Here is a 26,439-nt window from a genome sequence, read left to right as displayed (position 1 = left end):
GGTCTTCTTTAGTATATATAACTTAGTTACCTAGGCCCCTTAGCTTTATATAAGCTAGGCCTATAATAAGGCGTATAAATAAGGGGCTTAAAGACCGTTAAATATAAATACTATAGCTAAGGAAAGACTAAGAGACGAATTTTTAGACGAACCCCTTTATAGCTAAACTAGCTATATAAGGAAATTTAGCTCGACTAAACTAACGTCTCTAGAAATTAAGAAAGCTTTATTAAGGTAATGTTTTTTTAGACGCTTTTTTAAGGATAGTTTTCCCTTATTTCTTATAGACCTACCTAAGTAAGTATAACTAGTCTACCCTCTAAGACTTCGTTAACTAAATAAAATCCTACTTTAGCTATAAAGTAAAGAAGATATAGTCTAATAGAGAGCTATTTATAAAGGATATCTTAAATTAGCTTTAAAAAAGGGGTATTTTACCGCTCCTATTAGTACTAAATACCTAGGCCTAGAACGGAGGGGTAGAAAGATTAGGGTATACTATAATAGAAAGGACCTATATAATAAGACTTACTATAAAGCTTCCCTATAACTATTAAAAGGAAGTTATTAAGACCGCTTATTACTTATAAAACCGGACCCTTAAAGGGACTACCTAAGGATTAAACTAGAAATCCCCCTTTAAGCTCTTTATAAAGAAGAGGGCCTCGCTAGCCTACCTTTATACTTATAGCTATAAGGATTACGCTATAACTAACGATATATAGCTAAAAAGGAAGAAGAAAAGAAAGCTTAATCCTAGAGCCTTTATTAGTTACCTCGTTAGCTATAATTCTATAAATATCTTCTAGATCTAGATTCCTCTTTTATAAAAAGTTATTTTAACTAAAGATATAGTTTTTAACGAATCTAGCTTCTTTAATAAAAAGAGGGATTAATAGCCCCTCTTACTATTATAACGTTAGCTAATTTAAAAGATCTAAACCCCCCCTTCTTAATAGTCTTAAGAAAAGGTCCTAGATAAGGAAATAAAAGAAGAAACCGACGTTAAAGTAATCGAGGATAACGCTAACTTTAAAGAAAAAGAAGAGGAAGCTATTAGATTAAATAATCTAAACGAAGAAAGAGACTATAGGAAAGCGGTAGAGCTAGAATACGCCTACCTCCCTATACCTCCTCTTACGTAAGAAGAAGATCTAAAAGCAGCTTTTTTAGTTAGTCTTCCTGTCTTAACCCTTAAGGGGGTAGGAAAGGTATCTCTCTTAAAGGATTACCTAGCTGCCTTTTTATCCCTACTTTAAGAAGTAAAGGAAGGTATAGTAACTAATATAAAAGAAGACTAATTTCTCCTTTATTTCGATCGTTTTCCTAACTTCTATCTAACGTATATAAAAGACGGTTCTTATAGAGCGTTTATAGTAGGCCGGCTATTTAAGCTATAGATATTAGTAAGGAAGGTATATAAAAGAGACCTCCTAAACCTACTAGTAAACTAAAAGCAGCTAGAAAGACACCCTTTTAGAGACTAGTTTTCCTAGACCTAGAAAGACTACCTAGCCTTATATAAGGAGATAGGGTCTTTTAAAGAAGTCCTTAAGGAAAAGGTAAGAGGAAAATAAGTCCTTAGCTATAAGTAGGTTATTATCTATAGGACTAATAAATATAGCTTCCTTTAGAAATATAAAGCCCGGCTAGTTATCTATAGGAATTAATAGGAAAAAGGGGATCTACCTACTAAGGTAACTACCTTAGTAGAGATATCTTTTCGGACCCTTATAGCTATAGTAATAGAATTCGACCTTAAACTTAATTAAATAGATATAGTTAACGCTTTAATTAACTACTTACTTAAGGAAGAAGAAGTTATCTATATATAACTTACTCTTAGTTTCTAATAGCTAGGAAAGGTTTTATAGCTTAGGAAAGCTCTATATAGACTATAAAGATTACCCCTTCTTTAGCAATAGCATTTAATAGGTTCCCTTAAAGCCCTAGGCTTTAAGAAAGTCCCTTAGGAACCGTATATAATATAAAAGGGTAAAATTATAGTCTTCTTTTACGTCGATAATATTATCTAGGCCTACCTAAAAGAGGAAGAAGCTACTACTAGGGAGGCTATATAAGGCCTATAATAAAGGTATAAGATAACTAAGCTAAGGGAGCTAAGGTAGTTCCTAGGGATATAAATCCTTTAAAATAGGTCCTAACGGACTATCTAGCTTACCTAAGACGCCTATATTAATAAGGTCGCTTATAAATTCCTCTTTAATTCCCTTAATAAGAAGCTTCCCTTTATACTAATATTAAATAAAAAGCTTTTACTTAATCTATAAGAGCGCTACTAAGAGGTACGGGCTAATAAAGCACTTAGGTACGTAGTACTAATATATTAGTAGGGTATTAGTAGGGAATCCTACCTACCCCGCTCGTATATTATAGACTACTCGCTACTCCGACTAAAGAGGAGAAATCCCTTTTCTCGTAAGCTTTAGTCTTACGATAAGGAGAATATAATATATATAGCGTAGTACCTCTAGCTATCTCTACTACCTAACTAATCGTACTATAATATATATTCCCTTATAATTTCTAAAGCTTCCCTTTTTAGTTACTTAGTAAAGATAGCTACTTAGAGAAGACTATATAACGCTCCTATAGCGCGACGTAGTAATTAACTAGTCGAGGCCTCTTCGTTATATATATTAAGTATCTACTTAAGAGATAAAGAATAAGAAGATATATCCTCGGAATAGACCCCTACTATAGACGGCGTTATAACTATATTAAAGATATCGCTACCTATAAGTATAAGATAACCGTCTTATAAGGAAAAGCTTACGGCCTTATAAGCGCGCGTTAAGGAGCTAGAGAAGATAAAACGCCTATAAGATCGCGTTATATAATTAGAGGAAGAAATTGCTAAACGCGCCGGTACTATCGCTATCTATTTAGGGAAACGTCGACGGTCCTACTCCCCTAAATCGGACGGTAGTCGCGGTAGCGAGGTTAAGATTAAAAACATCGCTTAATTATCCTAACCTATTAATATACGGAAATATCTAGACTAGACTTACGATCTAGAGGACGCCTTTAAGGCAGCGCCTAGACGCTTTCGTTATAATAAAATAAAGATCCTCTATACGGTAGATTATATATATAGCGACTATAAAGCGAGATAGCGCCGATACCTTAAAGAATAAACGCTAATTAACCGAACTAAATATAGTATAGATTAGGTATACTTTAAGGAATAGATACTTATCTTAATTAAGGATACTATAAATAAGGAGATACTATTAGCGACGTAATTAAAGGAGGCTCGCTAATAAGAAGGCTAGTCCCTCCTAGAGTTTAGCTTATACCTTAACTCCTTAGAGAGGTATTTCGAACGCTTATCGGAAAAGGCGCGTACTCTTACGTTTTTCGCTAAGCTAGAGCTATAACTTCGAGACTAAATTAACCTCTATTCGATACCTATCTATACTTACTAACGGGAAGAGCTTATATAAGTCGCCTAACGATATTAAGATACTACTACTAATAAGAGGCGACGTATTAATACTACTTCTACCCTTAGAGGAACCGGGAATAGAAGTAGTACTATACCTTAAGGCGGTACGTATAAGGGAAGGAATTAAAGAGGCCGATAAGCTAGGCTAAATCGTTAAGGAAATACTACCGATTTAACTAATAACTAGTAAGCTAGCGATATACCTACTAAGGGCCGAACTAAGGGACGTTATCGAGGAAGAGGATCTTTTACTCGATTAGGAATTATATATTTCTAATATAATAAGCCGGGATACCTATCTACGGAATATACTAATTCTCTAAAGGTAGAAACCCTAGTAAAGACTCTTAGACTTAATACTATAAAATAGGGAAAAGGTAAGATATTAAGGTAAACGCCTCTCCCTTAGTAAACTTAATACTTATAAGATAGTTACTTAAAACTCCTATAATAATATTAAGGCGAAACCCTACTAAAGTCCCTATATACTTAGATACTTATAATACCGTTAACCTTATAGATATATACTTTACTTAATAGTAGGGATTACTATAAATAGCGCTATTATACCCTAAGTTATTAGGGCTTAATAATAGTAAGGTAAGGGAGTATAGAGTATAGTTAGTGCTACTCTAAATAATAAATATAAGGGGCACCGAAAAGATAATTACTTATTTCTATATCGGTACTAATAAGTTAACGCTAAACGATTAGGTACTAATCCTTTTATTAGTTACTACCTTAGAGGATAAATATATCTATATTATTTTATAGAAACGATAGTAGTAGTTTAAGTATTAACTAAGTAGCGAAACCCTATAGAACCCCTATAGATTCCTTTAAGAATATAAGAACGAAGTAAGGGTATATATAATAGCGCTTAATCCTAAGCTAATCCTACTACTAGATAAAGATAAAGATAAAGGGATTCTATAAGAAGAATAGGCCGAAATCCTATTAACTCTCTACTAGTTTAAAGATACCATCTTAGCTAATAAATCTAATTTATTACTAGCTAGAAAGGGAATAGATTACTTAATTAATTTAATCCTTAATATAGAACCTCCTTATAGACCGATTTACCTTCTATTATAAAAGGAACTCTAAGTATTACGCGATTAGATCTAAGACGCGATAAAAAGGAAAATAATCTAGGAGTTAAAGAGCCTAGCTAGGGCGCTTATCCTTTTTATTCTAAAAAAGGATAGCACCTTATAGCTATATATAGACTACTAAGGACTTAACCGGGTTATATAAAAGAATCGGTACCCTTTACCCCTTATTTTAGAGATTATTAACCGCTATTAAGGAGCTAAGTATTTTTCTAAGATTAATATATAGAATATATATTAACGTATTTAAATTTAAGAAGGAGATAAATAAAAGACCGCTTTCTAAATATATTATAGATATTTTAAATACTTAGTAATACCCTTTAGACTTACTAACGCACTAGCTATATTTTAAAGCTATATCTATTAGGCGCTTAAGGGGCTTATAGATATAATCTATATAGTCTACCTTAACGATATCCTTATATACTTTAAAATAAGAGAAGAATATATTAAATACTTAAGATAAGTAATAGAAAGGCTAAGGGCTATAGAGCTCTATATAAAACTATCGAAGTATATCTTCTATTAATAGTTAGTTAAGTTCCTTAGGTTTATATTATCTATCGATAGGGTATTAATAGACCCTTAATAGGTAGAGGCAATAGCTTAATAGCCTAAACCTATAACCTACTATAATATTTAGGTTTTCCTTAGGTTCTATAATTTTTACCGACGATTTATATATAAGTATTTAGGAGTTATAGCGCCCTTAACTATATTACTAAAAGGGAGTAAGAATAGGAAGAAGCTAGGGAGTATAAAGCTAAACCTTACTAAAAGGGTAGCGTTTTAGGCTCTTAAGGATACTTTTTAAGGAGCCCTACTCCTTTAATATTACGATCTAAAAAGACATATTTATATCGAAATAGATATATCGTAATTCGTAATAGTAGGGATTATCTCTTAACCTAATAACGAAGGGCGTTATTATCCGATTATATTTTAGTTAAGGAAGTTTATTAGAGCCGAACTTAATTATAGTATTCTAAACTAAGAACTCTTTACTATCGTTAAGTTATTTAAATACTAGCGATATTATATTAAAGGGGCAGCGTATAAAGTAAAGGTATTATCGGACTACTATAACCTTTAAACGTTTATATACTAGACCTCCTTAAATAAGAGGTAAGTAAGATAGTATATATATTTAATACTATTTAACTTTACGATTAAGTATTATATAGGTAAATCTAACCTAGCGGACGTACTATTAAGAATGCCTAGATATAAAGGCGAGAGGCCCCTATTTACGGAACTATTACTAGAGCTATAAGCGAAGCTAGCTACTATTAATACTATATCTATATAGAGAAATAATAAGGCGTTTTTATAAGTAAAGAGATACTTAACCTTAAGTTAATATAAGCGTAGTAAAGTGCCTTTATATAAGGAAAATATATAAGCTTATCTATAGCGAAACTATAATAATTTAAGCGCGAGACCTAAACGATTAGCCGATTAAGCTAAAGAGAGAGCTAGTTATAATCTTACGCTAAAGAAGCGGCCTACTATATAAAGGTTTATATAGTAGAAGTTCTAGAACTATTACTAGAGATACTAAAATATACTTAGTCGGTTAATATAGTAATTAGTAAGCTAAAGGAGACTAAAGACTTCTTAAAAGGAAAGGGTTTCTAGTTAGTGCGCCTAGATAGACTACTACTATAGAAGGGTTATATCGTAGTGCCTTTAGAGGCAGCCTTATAGTAAGAGCTAATATAGCTCTTCTATAACGATCTATTAGTAGGATACTTTAGCTCTTAACGTACTAGTAAACTACTAACGAGGAACTTCTACTAGGATAAAATAATAAAAGACGTAAATAAATACGTCTAGTTATACCTAGTATATTAAGGTATAGTATCTAAGAAGCATCGCCCTTATAGTACTATATAATCGTTACTATATCTTATACGACTAAAGGAAGAATTATTAATAGACTTTACTATAGGTCTACTTAAAGTATAGTATAATAAACGAGACGTTAATACGATCTTAGTAATTATAGACCGATATACTAAGTATTGCCTCTTCTTTTCTATCTCTAAGATAATAATAGCCTTAGAGCTAGTAGAATTATTCTATTACTAAGTTAAATTAGTATATAGACCTCTAAAAGGCATTATCTTAGATAGAGGGTCCTTATTTATAAGTAAGTTTTAGTTAGATCTCTATTTTATCTTATAAGTAAAATATAAGCTATCGATAGTATTTTACCTATAAACCGATAGGTAAACGGAATAAATAAACTAAGCTATATAGTACTACTTAAGATACTTTACTAACTTAGAATAAACTAACTAAGCGTTACTCCTACGTATTACTTAATTTATATATAATAATATAAAGAACGCGATAACTAGGTTATTACCTAACGAAGCGTTAATAGGTTACTAACTAAACTTCTATATTAATACTAAAGATAATATTATTTAGAGGGGGGTACCTAAAGTAAGAGTAAGAGTTACTAGGCTATAAGAGCTACGAAAGAGGCTTAAGGAATACTAGGGAAAGGCTATTAAATCGTAAGCGAAATACTACGATTTAAGGCACTAACCGCTTATACTAAAAGTAAGAGACCTTATAGTATTATCGATAAAGAACTTACGCCTTAAGGACGAAAAAAGAAAACTCTTACCTAAGTATATTAGACCGTTTTAGGTCTTATAAGCTATTAAAAAGTAAGTATATTATCTTATACTCCCTAAGAAGTACTTATACCTTTATAACGTTTTCTATATTAGTCTTTTAGAGCTATAGAAGGAGCGTAAAGGCACTTATAAAGATAGCGAAACCCTATTAATACTAGACTTAGAGGACGATAAAGGTAAATAGGAAGTCTAAGAGATTAAAGACTAAAAGAGATCTAAGGGCGATACCTTTTTCTTTATTAAATAGAAAGGATAGCTAGCTAAGTATAACTAATAGGTCGAAGCTAAAGATATAGCGAATAGCTAAGACCTTATTAAAGAATATACTACTTACTTAACTAAGAAAAAGAGGTATAAGACTAAGTAAGGTAGGGAAACCTACTAGTATAAAGAGACGCTACCGAATCGGTAACGAATCCCTACTAAATCGCTACTGACTTATTAATATATCGGCACGCCCGAACGTCCTATAACTATATATAAAATAGTAAAATAAGAGAATAGGGAAAACTATCTATACTACTTATTAAATATTATTAAGGAAAATAAAACTAAACTATAACTCTACTAAGGCCCTAATAATAAAAGAGAGAAGGATAGTTATAGCTAAATAAAAGAAAGATAAGACCTATCTATTACTTCTAACTACCCCTCTTCTTTACCGGTATAGCGGGAACTAACTAAGGCGCCCCCTTTACTATACCGAATACCTCTAGAAATACTAGAACCACCCTATCCTCCGCTCCTTCCTTATCCTCCGTATTAAGACCTATCTCTATTAGTATAGTACTTACCTTAGCCTTAGTAAATAGTAAGGCGTATTACTATAAACTATAGCCTATATCGCCGTCGATAAGGCGGAGTTTTAACTAGGATTCCTAGGCCTAGTACTCCGGGCTTATATAGGCGATATCGAATAAGGGCGCGGGGTTAAGGCGAATAATAAGCTTATAACGCTTATTAATTAGCGTATAGTAGTCGGCACGCTCGACCTAGTATATTATTAGGCGGTCGCTAATAAAAGGGTCGGATAAAACTTACGATAGTAGACTTCTATATACCTATAGTCTTAAAGGACTTACGATAGGCCGTCTTAGCGGCGTCGAAAGCCTTAGCTAAATACTATACTATAATAGCGAGACGGCGCCGATTAGCCTCCTCGAAAACAAGTACGCCTATATCTAAGCTATCGTCCTTAGTATCCTTATTACTAGTCTTTAGCTTATTAAGCTCGCGTAGGTACTTAACGATAGTAACTATATCGGCCTAGTTATTAGATATAAGAGTAGCGGCCTTAAGAAGGATTAGCTTATTAATTATAATATTTAAAGTTAAGGGGAAACTTACTTAGTTATAGGTCGCGGTATATTTATAGCACTACTTATAGCGCGTCGAGGAAACCCCTAAGAAAATATAGCTAATTAAAAGTACCTTAATAGGCTTAGGCTCGGTCGTACTATACTCCTTAACGACCGTCCTAAAATAATATATATACTAGAGCTTATAAGGGATAACCCTATAGGCCTTAACTAAGCGGGCTTTAGCCTTAGATTAGGTGCGCTTCTTTATAGGAGCGCGACCGCCTTATACCGCCGCCTAGGTACCCTTATCTTTAGCGCTGCTATTCTTAGGTTTATTAGTAAGAGGAGTCGGATTACGGCCGTCTCTATTATTACTATTATCGTTATCTTAGCCCTTATTCGGCTAAGTATTAAGATAGTCTTAGCCCTTATTTAGCTAGGCCTCGTTATTAATATCGGCCTACTTATTCTAAGGAGCGGCCTAGGCGATAATCTCCTATTAGCTAGAGCCGCCCTATTAAGATAAAGTAGCCGGGTTATCGGCACTTACCTAGGAGCGCTTAGGCACGATCTCCTTACTAGTATTAGTATCGCTAATAAGGGTAATAGACTTATAAGTTTTTAGGCCTATAGAGGTAGGCTTATTAGTAGTTAAAGTCGAGGTATTTAGCGGGGTAATAAGGGCACGACCCTCGCTAACGTTAGGTCCTAGACTAAAAGTCTCCTAGGACTAGGATTCCCTTATACCTTTCTTAGCTTTCTTCGCTAAGGGGGAACTAGCGTCGCTATAAGACTTTTAGGCCGATCGCTTATACTTTAAGGGCAAACCCGCCGCTACCTACTCCTATATATAGCGTAGGAAATTAGCGTTATAGTTCTTTATCTTCTTTAGTATAAAAGGTATTATTATTAATAAATCGTTGATAAAAAGTAATATAAAAAGGTATAAGGGATTAATAAAAAAAGGTATAAAACTCTATAGTAATTATAAGCGGAAGAGTTAAAAAAGAAAAAGAAAATAAAAAAAGTAAGAGATATATACGTATGCTCTTTATATTATAGTTACGCGGCCGATATATAAGTAATACCGTAATAGTTACTTAGCGGCAACCGCTAGTATAATAACTATTAACGTTATAGAGCGTAGACTAACGTATACTTATATAGGCGTATACGCGCGATATATAACCGAAACTACCTCTCTTCCTAACTAAATATATATAGCGTAGCGAAAGTAATATATATTAAAAATATAGCTAAGACGTCTATATAGGAGGGGAGATAATTATAAGAGCGCTACTAGGAGGTACGGGCTAATAAAGCACTTAGGTATATAGTACTAATATATCGGTAGGGTATCGGTAGGGAATTATACCTACCCCGCTTATATATTATAGACTACTCGCTACTCTAACTAAAGAGGAGAAATCCCTCTTCTCGTAAGCTTTAGTCTTATAACGAGGAAAATATAATATATATAGCGTAGTACCTCTAGCTATCTCTACTACCTAACTAATCGTACCGTGATATATATTCCCTTATATAATCCGTCCTTTTAAGCTAAGGAGTAAGAGAAATACCGATATTAATAGAAGGTAGGCTCCTTACTTTTTTTACCTATTTCTACTAGACCGGATATCTCTTTTATAGTCTCCTAGCTAGCTAGGCATAACTAGAATCCTAGCCCTAGGCACTAAGAAGTAGTAGACTAAGTAATCCTTTATCTTTATTTAACGAGATTATATAGTCTACGCCTAGGAGGGTAGGGAAGGAAATTAGCTACTAAAATCTTTCTTTATTTAAGCGATTCATCCTTTATAGATAATTCCTTAGATAGAAAGAGCTTATAGGGGTATATTATATCCCTTTTTAAAGGAACTATTACTTAGAGAACTTTAAAGTAAGCTACCGTTACTATATTAAATACGGAAGTAAAGCTACTAGCTCTTTTAAAAGCATTAAAAGAAGCGATTTTCCTTAGCTAGCTATTAATATCTTTACGACTATAAATTCCGACCCTATTAGCTATAGAATATAATAATATATAGACTATATAGATTCTTATAAAGGAAAATAGTAAGCTATCGACTTAGCTATAGTATATCGATATCTATTAGTATTAGTTATACTAAGAGGTCTAAAAGGGACTTATTTCCGTCCGTTAGGTTCTAACGGTATTAATAAAAGCTAACGGTCTTATAAAGCCCTTATTAAAGTAGAAGCTAGCTGTCTTTTTATAGTAAATTAAGCTAGAAAACGTTCGAGAGAAGCTATCCTTAGAAACCCTCTTTAAGAGTTTATAAGAGGAGCTAATAGTATATAGGAGGAAGGAGACGTCTATAACTAAAGAAAGGAATTAGGACTTATCTTAAAGAAGGGCCCCTAGCTTAATTAAGACTTATTCTTCTTAAAAGGTCCCCTTTTTAAGGACTTATCCTTAAAGAAGCCCCCCTTTCTTATAGGACTTAATTTCCTCCTTAGACCCCTTTTTCTTAAAGTAGGTCTAAAAGAGCCTAGGGCTAAAACCCGGATTTCTTAAGTAAGGGATAAGTATAGACTAAGACCTCCTTTAAACGCTTACCGGCCTAGGTATTTAGCTTTACCCTTTCTATAAGGGCAGGCTATAACTAAGGGGGTATATCGCGAAATATAGCTTAATTTCGTAGTTCTTAGAGATATCCCTTAGTACGAGGGACCTAGGAAGCTAAAAAATATATTTTAAAGAAAGAGCTAAAAGGAGGTATAAAGAAGAGGGTAGGGGAAAGAGGGGAAGTAAAAGTAGCGATAGCTTCTTATAAAGGTAGCGAGAGATAAGACGGATATACTGGCAACGGCTAGAAAGGAGGGGAAAAACCGGTAAAAAGCTTAGTAGTTAAAAGGATATTAGTAGCTTCTTTAAGTAGGATCTTCTTTATTAATTAAGATGCTAGATAGGTATAAAGAAGGGTATTAGATAGAGGAAAGAAGGAAAATTAAGGCAATAGAATAATTACTCCTTTACCTTAATTACTACCCCTATAAGAATTAAATATCTCTATACTGCCTATCTAGCCCCTTACTTTTAATTTTATCTTTATATATTTTTATATACTTCTTATATTTCTCTTTGCGAGAATTTAACTTATAATATATCTATATTAAAAGTAAAATAATTTATTATTACTTATTTCTCCTCTTTCCTTTTTATACTAAATAATATAATAGAGTTTATATTAGTTAGAGGTATATTAAATACTAAACGCGCTTAGTTTATTATATCCTTCTTTTTTATACTTTATTTAATAGCTATCTAGCTTAATTACTTACGTTTCCCTATAAATAGCTTTATAGCTTTCCTTTCCTACTTATTTATTATAGGTTTTATATAACTTCCTTAAACTAGCTTTAGACTCTCCTTATCCTTTTTATTTAAGAATAAAGATAATAAATTATTATTATCTTTAATCTTAAATAAGTATAGTATATAGATCGTATACTTTATATTTACTATAGTAATTTATACCTTTATAAAGAAGTTAATAAATAATATAGTCTTATAAATAGCCCTAGAGAATTATATAAGGGCTATTAGCTTATTTTACTTAATTATATAATAAAGAATCTAGTTAATCTTTTAATAATCTTTATTAGTTAAAGCTATATAGATTAAAATATTAACTATTTTAATATAGGAGCTATACTATTATAATAGATCGAGAATATAAATAGGCGAAATATATATTAAACTAATAAGTCCCTCCTTATACCTCTATATATTAAGCGTACTTATTTATACGTTCTTATACTAAGCCGAAAATAATAAAATAAATACTATAATAAGGGAGTTTAGCTATTTTATCTAAGTTCTTACTATATTTATTTATCGCGTTATAGTTAAAGATATTAACGCCCTAGTAAGGTAATACGCGCTATTATTATTTAATAAAGTAGTTAGATCTATAATTATAGTAGTAGTAGTAGTTAAAATAAAAGCGATATCTATTAGTAGTAGCGGTTTATTAGCTAGCTTAGGCTTAATCCTTAATTCTATAAAGATTACTTTACTATTATCTAAATCGTTTATATCTTAAGGAGAATAGAAAGGTTATATATAATATAGATAAAGTATTTAGTTAAGATACTAAAATTAAATAGCTTTATACCTAAACCCCTTTATAGGGTAGATATTAAACGCTATTATATAGTAAAGGAGTATTATAGTTATATAATTATAAGAAGTTATATATATTTACCTATATAAGAGAAATTCTTTTTATATACTTAATATTATATTATATAAAAAATAAAATCTACCCTTATAAGGTTTATATATTAGTTCTAAAAATAGTAAGATACGTTTTATCTTTAACTTACTTATAAAGGAAGCCTTTAAAAGTTATCGGCTATACTAAATTAGACCCTATATAGAAAAAGGAAGTAGCAACTAAATTACTATAGCACCGCTCTTAGCTTATACCTAATCTAGCCTATTATATACTAGTCCCTTAGTACGGGGCTAGTATGTTAACCTTACCGTCTACTTAGATCCGGTATAGGTCTAATAGGTAATTAAACGGACTAGCTACTATACGTAATTAAACGTATTATACGGACTAGCTACTATACGTTATTACGCGCGTTAAATATAAACTAGCTACTAGTCTTACGAGTTAAAGTAAGAGTAGTAATAACTATCTATATTCTTCTCTACCCGCTTAAGATCTAGCGGGTTCTCTATCTTCTATATATACTATAGTAAGCGTAAGACCTTACTTAGGGCTTTAACTAAGTAATATCTTAACCTTATAATCGTACGATAGTAGTACGGCGTATTAGTAGTATTTCCTAGTATTTTCCTTAAGTAAGCATAGGTATTTCTCTATTATTTCCCTACTATATTCTTATAGTAACTTCTTAGGGAAATATCGGTATAATCCCTAAAGAGCTATTATTACTTAGGAAATCGTAGTATATTCCCTATATAATATATCCTTAGGGGAAATCTCTATAAAATGTCCGTATAATCCGCTCGGTTATTATTTCTAGGATTTCCGGGTGATTTCCCGGAGTTTACCCGGTAGCTTCCGGGTTCCTTCTTCCGCGGGGAGCCTTAGAGAGTTAGGGGTAACTTCCCTAAGGGAGGCCGATATCGTTATAGGTACCTAGATTATCGACTATAGGGTATCCCGTAATATAGCCTACCCTCGCGATATTTATTGCCGCCCTTAAGTTTAATTATTTTCTATATATAATAAGAGATTTATTTAATCTAAGCCTATATCTTCTCTTATAGTAGCTCCTTAAGATACTAGGCTAGTCGTACTTTTTATATCTTCTTTGTTAAGCCTAGCTTCCTTATAGGCTTTATCTTTTAAAAGCTTATTAAGCGGAGGACTCGCTATATAGTTATTACTAAGACTAGGTGCCCTACTAAACTTAGCTCGCTAGTAATATTAGTATAGTTTTTTTCCCTTCTATACCTATCGCGGCGAACCTTCGTAAGAACCTTATCTTAGATTATAGGCTACTTAGAGGGATAGCTAGAACGAGGGGCATCTTAGAGCTACTCGTCTTAAAGGGTTAAGGGCAGCGTATCTAGCTTAAAGCCGCGTTAAAGAGCTCGTATATAGATATATTTAACTATTCTAAGAGGCACGCTAGTTAAGGTAGTAACTTTAGTAGCCGATTTCCCGCCGTCTCGAAGCACTATAATAAGGGCTCGAGTCGCGATATCTATTTTTCGCCTTATTATTATCGGGAATGTTAAGAAAGGCGGAGGGGCGGCTGCTATATAAAATCGCGTGCGGGGCACTCTATTTACTTTGCTACTTCCTTTTTCCTTATAGGGTCTAATTTAGCGTGGCCGATAACTTTTAAAGGCTGCATCTATATAGGCCGCCGTAACAAGCGACGGGGGGAGGATAAGGCGCCCTATACATACAGTAGTTAATTAGACCGCAACTTGCAAGCCGTTGTTATTCCCGGTAAGCCCGCCGCCGCACCGGCTTACCACCCCGGACGCTAGCCCAAAGCTGACGGTCCCAATCGAGTCATTCGCCGGTGAGGTCGAAAAAAGCTCCTCGCATAACCTACTATTATTGTGGGCTCCGAAATCGCCCCGGCAGAGCTCTAAGCCTACGGAGGGACAACTGTCCGTCACGCACAAGCCCTGAGCTTCAATTAATAATGCATAATAATGCAGAGGCCGATAAGGAGATCTCCCCAGGCCGAACAAAGTCCGCCAAGGCAAAGATGACCATCGGAGATAGCTATGTAATCTCCAGAGACGGCCCTGCCTGCTTACCAATGCCGTTCCGGCAAGCGACTTGCTTTTTATTTTCCCCGATGTGTGTTGCGGCCAAACGATCGTTTCCGCGGCTGGTCTATGGCAGTGAGCCGAGACTTGGCTTTTCAACTGTCTCTCGTCCCGTCCTCTTTCACTGCCTTGGTTCTATTTCTACTCGCACAAGGCATCGAGTGATTCAACAAGCGTCTAGCGAACAATTGGCAGTATGGCAGACAAAGCTCCAGCGGGAGACGACGAGGTCGCGGCCGATAGGCAAAATCAGTACAGCGAGGACAAGCCACCCCAAGGGTCGGAAAAGACCCCCTTGTCTGCCAATGCCTCTGGCGATGGCTATTGGGGCGACTCCTACGAGGGCGGTCCGGTCGATCCGCAGGAAGCCAGACATGACTTTGACGAGCTGCAACAGGAACTAAGCAGGCGAAGCACGACACGGTCGGCAAGCAAGAAAAAGCAGACCAAGGGCAGAGGTGGCATTGCGAAGAATTTTCACATAGCCTCCTTTGGATCCGATAAGACCGACGTCGAAAAGGCAAACCGCAGTAGGCCGGGTGAAGAAGCCGACAGCTTCAAGTCTCTTGGGCATGATGACTTCCACTTGGAGCAATTTATGCGTGGCGGGCACCTCGAGAAGCGACATCCAGTTAGTGGCAAGTCGACCAAGAAGGTCGGCGTTGTCTTCAAGGATTTATCCGTAAAGGGTGTCGGAAGCAGCGCGGCAACTGTCCGCACGCTGCCCCAGGCCATTGCCGGAACCTTTGGCCCCGACCTGTACGATCTTCTCTCCGGCTGGGTGCCCGGCCTGCAACTCGCGAAGACGGGCCCTTCTCGAGAGCTCATCCGCCGCTTCACCGGCGTCATCCGGCCGGGAGAGATGATGCTCGTGCTGGGACGACCTGGAAGCGGCTGCAGCACGCTTCTTAAGGTCATTGCCAACAATCGCGGATCCTTTCAGAGCGTCGAGGGGGATGTGTTCTACGGCGGCATCTCTGCCTCGGAGATGGACAAGAGATTCCGGGGAGAAGTCGTTTACAACGCAGAAGACGACCGCCATCTTCCCAACTTGAGCGTCGGCCAGACACTCGACTTTTCCCTTCGGACCAAGACCAGGCAACACGAGCGAGGCAACATCGAGCTCATCATAGACTCGTTCCTCAAAATGTTTGCCATGTCGCATGTCAAGCACACGCCCGTCGGCGACGAGTATGTTCGGGGCGTCTCTGGTGGCGAGCGCAAGCGAGTCAGCATTGCCGAGACGCTGGCCACCAAGAGCACCGTGACGTGCTGGGACAACTCCACTCGCGGCCTCGATGCCTCTACGGCCTTCAACTACGCCAAGTCTCTGCGCATCATGACGGACGTGTCCGACCGCACCACCCTGACGACACTCTACCAAGCCGGCGAGGGTATTTACGAGTTGATGGACAAGGTGCTCGTCATCGACGACGGGCGGATGCTGTATCAAGGACCCGTAAGCGAGGCCCGGCAGTACTTTATCGATCTAGGCTTTCACTGCCCGCCGAGGCAAACGACCGCCGACTTCCTCACGTCCGTCTGTGACGTCAATGTTCGGCGGTTTCGCCATGGTTACAGCGATAGGTGCCCCAAGACCGCCGAAGAGCTTGAGGAAGCATTCCGGAAAAGTCGCGCGTACCAAAGGGTCCTTGAAGACGTTGGAGACTTCGAGCAGCACATGAGCCAGACCGAGAACGTCGACGCGCAGACTTTCCAGAAGTCGGTTCGGGAGTCCAAGTCTAAGACCGTCATGAAGGGGTCCAGCTACACAGTCTCCTTCTGGAAGCAGATCCTCGCATGCACGCGTCGTGAGTTTTGGCTAATCTGGGGCGACAAGACGTCGCTCTACACAAAATTCTTCATCATCATCAGCAACGGCCTGATTGTGGGCTCCCTCTTCTACAACACCCCCAGCAACACCCGGGGCGCGTTCTTGCGCGGCGGCGTGTCCTTCTTCTCCATCTTGTTCCTGGGCTGGCTGCAACTGTCGGAGCTCGCCAAGGCCGTTTCAGGGCGGTCCGTCATCTTGCGGCAGAAAGATTATGCCTTTTACCGGCCCAGCGCCGTCAATCTGGCCCGAGTGCTGGCCGACTTTCCCATGCTCGTCGCCGAGGTCATTGTTTTTGGTGTCATCATGTACTTTATGACGAACCTTGATATAGAAGCAGGTAAGTTCTTTATTTACATGCTCTTCGTCTACGCCATTACAATCTGCGTAACGGCCCTCTATCGAATGTTTGCGGCTTGCTCGCCGAACATGGACGCAGCAATTCGTTTCGCCGGCACCGCGCTCAATCTTCTAATCGTCTTTACCGGATATGCCATTCCGAAACCGGTTTTGCTCAATCAAAAGATCTGGTTCGGCTGGATCTATTATCTGAACCCAGTATGTGCTCTGCATATGCGTGTTCGCGGCCCATGACTGACAAGCGTTGCTGCACACAGGTGAGCTACGCCTTTGAGGCGGTGCTGGCCAACGAGTTTTCCGGCCGAGACATGGAGTGCGCCTCGAGCCAGCTCGTTCCGCGGGGCCCTGGCATCGAGCCTCAATACCAAGGGTGTGCAATCTCCGGGTCGCAGCCGGGCAACCCAGTCGTCCCCGGATCGCGGTACCTGAGCGAGCAATTCGAATACAGCCGGGCTCATCTGTGGCGAAACTTTGGCGTAATCGTTGCCTTCACCATTCTCTACATTCTTGTCACTGTCGCCGCCACAGAAGTGCTCTCGTTTGCGAGCTCCGGCATGGGCGGGCTAGTGTTTACGGGTTCCAAGAAAGCCAAGGAGCTGACGAAGCGCCCGTCCCACGCCGACGAAGAGGAAGTCGGTCATCTGGACACATCGGGCGACACATCGGGCGCCGCTATTGAGCGCCAGCAGACGCCTGACGACGTCCTCGAGCAGTTTACGAGAAGCGCAAATGTTTTTACTTGGGAAGACATCGGCTATACCGTGCCGACGCCGCAAGGCCCGAAGAAGCTCCTTAACGACATCCAAGGCTACGCGAAGCCCGGCGTCATGGTTGCCTTGATGGGAGCTAGTGGAGCAGGAAAGACGACTCTACTCAACACCCTGTCGCAGCGGCAGACCGTCGGCGTTGTTAAGGGCAGCATACTCGTTGACGGCAGACCACTCCAATCGGACTTTCAGCGAAGAACAGGGTTCGTCGAGCAGATGGACCTACACGAGGGAACTGCCACAGTCCGAGAGGCACTCGAGTTCTCGGCGCTCCTCCGCCAGGGCCGCGATATTCCGCGACACGACAAGATAGACTACGTCAACAAAGTCATCGACCTCCTTGAGCTCACCGACATCCAAGGTGCCATGGTGGGCTCCCTGGGGGTCGAACCTAAGAAACGCCTGACTATCGGGGTGGAACTGGCCGCAAAGCCGTCTCTCTTGCTATTCCTGGACGAGCCGACAAGCGGTCTCGACTCGCAGTCGGCCTTCTCGATTGTGCGCTTCCTGCGGAAGTTGTGTGCCTCTGGACAGGCCATCGTCTGCACAATCCATCAGCCTTCATCGGAGCTGATTGAGACCTTTGACTACATCCTCGCCTTGAACCCTGGAGGCAACACATTCTACTTCGGTCCCGTGGGCCACAACGGCAGTGCAGTCATAGACTACTTTGCGGCTCGAGGTGCCAGGTGCCCCGAAGGCAAGAACGTCGCGGAATTCTTGATTGAGACGTCGGCGAGTGCGCGTGAACAATGGAACGAGCTGTGGCGCACGTCCGACGAGAACAGGGCGCTCCAGCGGGAGATTCAGCGCATCAAGGATGAGCGAAGCAGCCAAACACAGGAAGACGCGCAAGTGCTCCAGCATGAGTTTGCGGCACCTGTAGCGTTGCAGGCGGCGCTTCTGACCAAGCGCATGTTTGTCAACCAGTGGCGAGCACCATCGTACATTTACGGCAAGCTCTTTGTCGCCGTCATTGCTGGCATCTTCAATGGTTTCACATTTTGGAAGCTCGGTGACACCGTCAACGATATGCAGAGCCGGATGTTCACGTCTTTCCTCATCGTGCTCATTCCACCGACGGTCCTTAACGCCATCCTGCCAAAGTTCTACATGGATCGCGCCCTTTGGGAGGGTCGCGAGTACCCCAGCCGCATCTACGGCTGGGTGGCCTTTTGCACCGCCTCCGTTCTCTCAGAAATTCCAGGATCGCTCATCTCCGGTATCTTATACTGGGCTCTCTGGTACTGGCCAACCGGTCTGCCCACCGACTCTTCGACATCTGGCTACGTGTTCTTGATGACGATTCTCTTCTTCCTCTTCCAGTCCAGTTGGGGCCAGTGGATCTGTGCCTGGGCGCCTAGCTTTACCGTTATCAGCAATGTTCTTCCCTTCTTTTTAGTCATGTTCTCACTGATTAATGGTGTGGTGGTCCCATACGAACAGCTGAACCCATTTTGGAAATACTGGGTAAGCACCGTAGACAACTTGCAGGATGAAACGTCTGACAAATACTGACGGGCTAGATAGGTGTACTGGCTGAACCCCAGCACATACTGGATAGGCGGCGTTTTAGCTGCCACTCTCCCGCGGCAAGCAGTTCGGTGTGCCCAAAACGAGGCTGCTCACTTCCGCATCCCTAGTGGTCAGATGTGCAGCCAGTTCGCTAGCGCTTTTATAGAGCAAGCAGGAGCTGGTTACCTGATTGACCCGGACGGAAGAGACAACTGCAGTTACTGTCCGTATAGCAACGGGAGGGAGTATTTGGCAGCTTTAGACATTGAGCCAAGCCAGAAGTGGCGCGATTTTAGCATCTTTCTCGCGTTTTGCTTCTCTAACTGGGCGTAAGTGGTCCCTAGCTAAGCTAACGCTAAGACTACGCTAATGGTCTATATAGCCTTATATACTTCTTTATATATACCGTTCGTATTAAAAAGTGGTCGTTTGGGTTTGGTCTATTATTTAAGTACTTATAGATATCGGCTGGAATATATACTTTAACGGGGGCTTCTATTCTATACCCTCACAAATATATAGCCCGCGTAGTAGAGTCTTTGCTAGGTCCTTAGCAGAATCCCTAGTAGGATCCCTAGTAGGATCCTTAGTAGAGTCTCTAGCTAGCCTTCTTCTTAATTAGATAATCCCTTAGCCCTCTCTTTGTCTAAGGAAGAAGGAGGGAAATTTCGTTATATAAAAGAAGTCTCTTTTTCCCCTTTGCTAGCAGACGGCATTATTAATTATTAGTATCTTTTTCTTTCTCTTTATTAATATACCTTTTTCTCTCTTTGCCTCTTACCTTGCCCTACTTAGTGCTTTCTCTTTTCCTTTATTCGCCCTAGACCCCCTTATCCTTTAGTATCTAGTTAGCTGCTTCTAGTTACTAATATTACCGTCGGTATAGGTATATCTTTAGATATATACCGTAGAAACTCATGAAATTGGACCGCCTTAGCGGCATGGGGTAGTGGGGGCGGCACGGATCTGCCCCATACCAAATTTGTACTGTATACATATCGGCCCAATCCCGCCCTAGCCACTGCAGGCAGACACGCCGCCCGCCCACACGCACATAAAATACAGTCAACTTTGAAGCTTTCGCGATAGCTGTTTGCCGGCTTTATTATCGTTATTTATAGGAATTAACCGCCTGCCGCTTTTATCGCCTTTATTAATAAGGCTGATAAGCCCGCCAGATATAATAGACGATTACGTAGAGACTATTATACAATAACTAGGCAGATTGGTCTTAGGTACAAGTCTGCTGTGAGGCTGATCGTGCAGCCCCCACTGCCCTGGAACTCTAATACTGGTCCAAGTTCATGAGTTTTTACGGTAGGGGGGTACAAAAGCCCGTCTTTTGGGGCGAGTAGACACGAGGCCACATGGACCTTTATCCACCTTTTGGTCTAAGAACCTTCTTTTCTACGGGGAATATACAGACACGAATATAAACATGAATAGACAGTAATTATCGGCGCTGCGCCTTGACCAGCTCTACTAACCCGCTTTTTCATGTGCCGGCTAGTCAGGGACTCAGGGCCTTTCTTATGCGTACCTACAATATCCTCATTAGTTAATGTGTCTTTCCCTTAGACTCTTTCACTGTCCTTGGTTATAGGTAGGGCCCTTGCTCATCCCTTCTTGGATGAAACAGACAAACCTAAATTTATACATTGACCCTTGCCATTCTAAATTACTGCCCCGCGAGATTATTTCTGCGTGAACCAACGGACGACTTGAAAACTATAGAGAGGAGGGTAAGGGGGGGGGGGGCGCTAAGAAACGTACATGTGGTGGCGACTGACTAGTGACTTATTACTCGCAATAGTTCTACAATGTTCCTACTGTGAGGAGCTGGGCCTCTTACGCATAACAACGAATGATTCACCAAGACTACATTTTATGCTTAATAAATGTGGATTGAACTAGACGATTCGTAATTTGGGTGAAGTTTATACCACATCTGAAACCACCAATCACTGGAACTAACATATTCTAGGTAAGGGAACCAGCAAGCATCAACTTTTAGCGGAATGACGGTAGGGTTGAACCTCGTTCTTCCCACCTTCAGCCTTGCGATGCTCCCGGCCATACTTACCTGCCGCCTTCGGTGTGGCCGGACAAGAGACTCTCCTCCCTGTTGGCCCTTATAACTACATACAGCACAAGTGTTATAGTTCACTCCAGTTTCCCCACTGCGCACTAGATTAGTCTGATGTCTCCTGGTAATCCGTGGACCGTTTATTATGAGCACCCTGCCGCCTGCTAATTATTTCCGTGGAGCCCAGCTTTTCTGAAACTTAAAGATAGTTGATTGATTGATTCCGCAGTGGGCAAACCCACGAGGCACTAGGCGACTCGACGTATTTCAGCGAAGGAGCAGTATCAATGCCTTGGCTCGGTTGGTTTCCCAGACGAGCGATGAGCATTGATCTTCGCAACGGCTGCATGAGTGACCTTTCAGGTTGGGTGGATTGACAGCCATGACAAGTGCGAGCGAATCATGCAATAAGATATGATTATGGGATCATACCAGGGTTGACAGCACGTAGCCATGTATCCAGACGAATCTAGACTCGCCGCGGATACCTCGTTCCTGACTATATATCTCACCTGGTCCTCGCCAGCGAGTGTAAGATAAATCTTCTTGCCAGAACCTCGTTACCTCGCCATCAACACCCACCTCACATTCGTTACTCCTCACATCTCATGGTCAATCGTTTAAACGACTTCGAATCAGCTTCATTCATTCATCATGTTCAGCCACGGGCCTGCCCCGTTCCTGTCGGCTGCACTCAGTCTGCTCATATGGCCGGGCAACAGTCACTCTGCCCCGACAGAGCAGTCACCCAAAGCACCCATTAAACTCATCGTCCGTGGGGGCGGATCAAAGCCCGAATTGCTCGAGGCCGCAGGGGGCATTCCGGCACAGCTCGATATCAACACGCGGAACCACGATCCTTACAGCCTCTTAGACCACATTGATGGTCCATATTGCGACCTTGGCGGCAGCGGCCTCGTAAGCACCGCCTACGTCTCGACCTCGACCTTGTTTTCCGTCGCAAATAAGTTTGCCCGGGATAACAAGGGGTACGTGCACCTCATTCAAGCAACGCCAAACTGTATCGACGCAGAAAGCTCTCTTGCGGAAGCCAATCCAATCCCTAAAGAGGCTGAAGTCTCGTGTCTAGGGGGCATTCGCTGGGCCCAGGTCAAAGGCTGGCTGCCCCCAGGCCACGACGCCCCTGATGACATCCAGTTGGACAAAATTGCTGCTCACCAATCATTTGTTAAAAATCCCAAATACGATACTACTTTTGATCAATATATGGCAAGTATCAACGTGCCCCAGCTTGCCCCCTTTGCAGACAACAACCCCGTCTGGGAAAAGCCTGAATGGAAGCCTCACAAGCCTCCTGCGGGTCGGTCGACCAAGGATAGCGCCATTGCATTCATGAAAGAAAACGGAAAGCCGGTCGGCTGGAATGGCAACTTTCCCCTCATGGAGCGCCGTAAGCCCCGTGGACAGGAGACACTGCCCGAGGACACGGCTTGCAAGAAGAAGCACTGCAAGAGAGACGACCCCGGCTGTGATCTCAAAGATGGCTCTGCTGGAAAGGACAAGGATGGTTCTACTGAAAAGGGCAAGGGCAACAGCGCACAAGGCAATGCCGCGGCCAAGCCCGACAACAAGAAAGTCGAAGGGAACGGTTTGTTGAATGTTGCACAAGCGTACGCAACCCCTACTAACCTTGGTCTTGGATATCTGACATGACTCTAACTGGAAACTAGTTATAACTCGTTTTTGGGTAAAGGACTGAAGCCTGGGGCCGTCATCGCACCCTCCAACAAGGCAAAACGGGATGAACCTGCGGCACCTGAACAGGGCACGGGTGGCCAAACCGTGCCAATAAATACTACAACACCTAGAAACATGGCTAACCAAACCGTGGAATTCCCCTTTTCGAAACCGAGTGCAAACTTGACCGACGTAGATTCAACGTCATATTTCACCCCACCTGACCCAAACGAACTCGACAAACTGCTTGATGAGGAAGGCACAGGCAACAACGGGACTGTTCAGGCACCGGAACAGGGCCAGAATGTGAACGAGAAACACATCAGTGCTCGGGCTGCCGATCAACCTGACTGCGCTGGCACTCTAAAGGTGTACTCTAAGCTCACGGAATCATACGAGTAAGACCCCAATTCAACGAGGATGGAACGAGTCATAAACTGACGATAAGATTCAAGTTCGTATTTGAAGACGCTTGATATCAGCGCTTCTGCGACCGTCTCTGGCTGGGGTCAAAGTGCATCTATATCAGGCCACTATCTCGATCACACACAAGCAAGTATTCCATTTCAAGACGGATTGATATTATGTTAACGCTTATTTCCTAGATATCTAAGGACACCTTGACATATGTGGCTATCATCGATATTGAGCGACAGCAAAAGTTCCCGACCGGGTTCCAATTCAATACCGACAACTACAAGAGTGAAAGTTTCAATGCGGATTTTGGCGATCGTTGGATCCGCGGTAAGATCCCACCACCACCTAATTAAATAAAAACTAATAATATTTCAGGCTTCCATAAGGGTGGGAAAATGATTGCTCGAGTGTCCTTCCAATCTAAAGGATCGGTCAGTAAGACTGATCTCAAAGCACAGTGAGTTTCTACGCCTTTAGACAAGAGATACACGGCACTAATTCAAGTCGATAGCGCCGAGGCTTCGTTGAAGTTTTGGGGAGTCAAGGGCGACCTGAGCGTAGACGTAAAGTACAGCATGGAGCAGGTCAGTAAAAATGCTGACGTTGAGGTATCGCTCTTCTACCAAGGCGACTTGGGCAAAGTGATGGGAGGTTCGGGAGCGCCTGAGAAAATTTCTGCGGCTTCTACCGAAGGCTCGTTCCGGCAGGTCAAACAGTGGTCCGACCAGTTCATTGAGAATGGCTGCCAGCACGATTATGAATATCGGCAAGTGCAAGAAGAGGCTATAGGCTGTGAGCATTCCACTAACCGGCGCGTTAGGCCCTTTCTCGAAGAGTATCCCAATGCTCAAAACTTCCCCGCGAGCCAGAAGATACTCGATTACCGCAGCGCAAGCAGAGTGGTATGGAATACAACTTTAGGGCCATACTCCCTTCCTGCGAAAACATCTAAACTAATACCCAACTTTAGTCTTCTATAGTCTTAAGGGAACTTGTTAAAGTTTCGGAAATGTCGCAAGCTCTACAACGTCGTAAGATGCCTAGCACTCCAATTAAACGCCCAACTATGGTCCAATCACTAACGCCTATTTTAGTCGAACTGGATGGGGACCTTAAAACTGAAATCGAGTTTGCTAGTGTCGAAATGGAGGAGGAGAGCAGGAATTGGGCATGTCTAAGCCTCCTAAAACCGCACGGAAACAAAGTACTAATATATAATTTTAGGTTGATAAAATCGCCGCCGACCCGAGCAATGCGCGAAAGGCAGGAAAAGAACTCCTAACAAAATTCAGGACAGAGTTCTATGATCTGTACGAATCCTACTTGAAGCCCTATGTATCTGGCGTGGATGTAAGCGTATCCCCCTCTAAGGTATATACACCATTCACTAACGGTATCATAGGTAGTGTACAGTAAGAATCCACCACCAAACCGGCTCCTTGAGGCCCAAGGCCTCAGTGAAGAAATCAATCACGATTTCGGGGGAGAGTAAGTTATAACACGCCGGTACCCTTTAATCCCTGACATGAAAGCTAACAACGCTTGCTAGATCTGTTTGGATTATTCCTAAGTATACTGTAAATCGTGACGATGCTTGCTCCTCCTTTGAAGTCACGGTTCAAGATAAGGAAATTTCCGGGTCAAACGACTTAGCAAAGGGCGCAGGAGGCAAATTCCGCTACCTTACGTGCAAAAAGGATCCAGAGGCGCGGCAGAAAATCCGACGACTGGCGCTCTTTCGCGGAACCGAAGGCATTGATGGCTTCCTTAATAAGGAGTATCACGGCTATACCGGGACGACGCCTGATATAAACGTGGGCCGCGACGACGGCAACGCCCAGGATAAGTTGTATGTTATTTGGGGGTATCTGTCAAGCGAAGAGAGTAGAAATACTCGTCTAATGCCGGCAAGGCATTAGAGGGCCTTGACTAACCAGTAAACTACCCCGCCTAACGGGTAGACGAAAAGTAGGAAAGGGGTAGCTAGCTAGTTAAGTATAGCGCTGATACCGTATAGTTTATATACGCACATTCCCCTATATATATATAGTAAAATTCCGCTTCATCGGAACGTGATAGACTTTAGCCGGAGTACTTTATATAGCTTTCATAGCGTTGTGACGAATTAGGCCTTCGTAGAAAGGAAACCCCGGCTCGCTATGCGTAGCGATTATCCAAACAAGCACCATTCATTCGCCCTATAGCATCTCTTCTCCCTAACGCCTTTATTCCCAACCTTGTAAAAGACGATTAATCGAGACTGCAGCGAGACTATAGCATAGTGAAGACCAGTAACGACACGTTATAGCTGCTGCTAACACAAAAATCACACCGTAGGTCTACTCCTTTTCTTACGGCTCTCTCTTTATACTCGTTACTATTAGATCACTATTGCTACGGCATATAATCCGTGCGGGCAGCGGCAACAAAGTTAAAAGCAATAATGAAGTTCTCTACCGCTATTACTCTTATTACGTCTCTTTGCTTGTACTCGCTGCTCCAGCTAGAGATACGGCCGACGATGCGCTCCTGAAAATACAGTACTAATTATCCTGCTTCTAAAGGCCGAGCAACTCGACGCGAAGCCTTCTAGGAATAGGACGATAAAAAGTCACGAAAGCAGTGCATCTAAGATAGCTAGGTACCATTGCGAGTGTGCCTTCGTCTAGTTATACCCGCACTAGTAACCCTCTGTTTCTATATAGGAGATAGAGTTAATGCCTATATTAGGGTGGTATACGCCCCTACGCGATGGCTTTTATTTAAAAAAAGAAGAAGCTAAAGTTAGCTGTTTATATATACTTCTTAGTACGACTTATAACCTATCCTATAATAAGATAAATAAAGTAACTTAAGTCTAAATATATTTAAGAATAGGGGTAGAATTAAATACTAAAGATATAACTTAGAGATTATCTAGCTTAAAAAGATAGA

The 26,439-nt window shown here is 40.9% G+C and overlaps 2 protein-coding genes across 2 annotated transcripts; both read left to right on the top strand.

Annotated features, from left to right (window-relative positions):
- Positions 1–15,027: 15,027 nt before the first annotated feature.
- HRG_08313 (ABC-2 type transporter domain-containing protein) lies at positions 15,028–19,765 on the top strand (the record flags this gene model as incomplete). Its single annotated transcript, XM_044866784.1, has 7 exons — positions 15,028–15,258; positions 15,337–17,220; positions 17,280–17,654; positions 17,712–17,927; positions 17,982–19,259; positions 19,320–19,633; positions 19,687–19,765. 7 exons carry the CDS (start codon positions 15,028–15,030, stop codon positions 19,763–19,765), a joined length of 4,377 nt encoding a protein of 1,458 aa, XP_044717671.1.
- Positions 19,766–22,044: 2,279 nt separating this feature from the next.
- HRG_08312 (heat-labile enterotoxin alpha chain domain-containing protein) lies at positions 22,045–25,424 on the top strand (the record flags this gene model as incomplete). The annotated part of the gene is made up of 14 exons (XM_044866783.1): positions 22,045–23,021; positions 23,082–23,098; positions 23,285–23,486; positions 23,544–23,640; positions 23,694–23,832; positions 23,881–23,962; positions 24,017–24,271; positions 24,326–24,407; positions 24,476–24,536; positions 24,600–24,673; positions 24,730–24,855; positions 24,908–24,993; positions 25,055–25,354; positions 25,418–25,424. 14 exons carry the CDS (start codon positions 22,045–22,047, stop codon positions 25,422–25,424), a joined length of 2,505 nt encoding a protein of 834 aa, XP_044717670.1.
- Between the last annotated feature and the right edge of the window lie 1,015 nt (positions 25,425–26,439).

The sequence above is a fragment of the Hirsutella rhossiliensis genome, assembly GCF_020360975.1.
Source record: "Hirsutella rhossiliensis strain HR02 chromosome Unknown scaffold00010, whole genome shotgun sequence".
Lineage (NCBI taxonomy): Eukaryota > Fungi > Ascomycota > Sordariomycetes > Hypocreales > Ophiocordycipitaceae > Hirsutella > Hirsutella rhossiliensis.
Note: the sequence above shows the minus strand (reverse complement) of the source record. Positions and strands in the feature narration are given on the sequence as shown.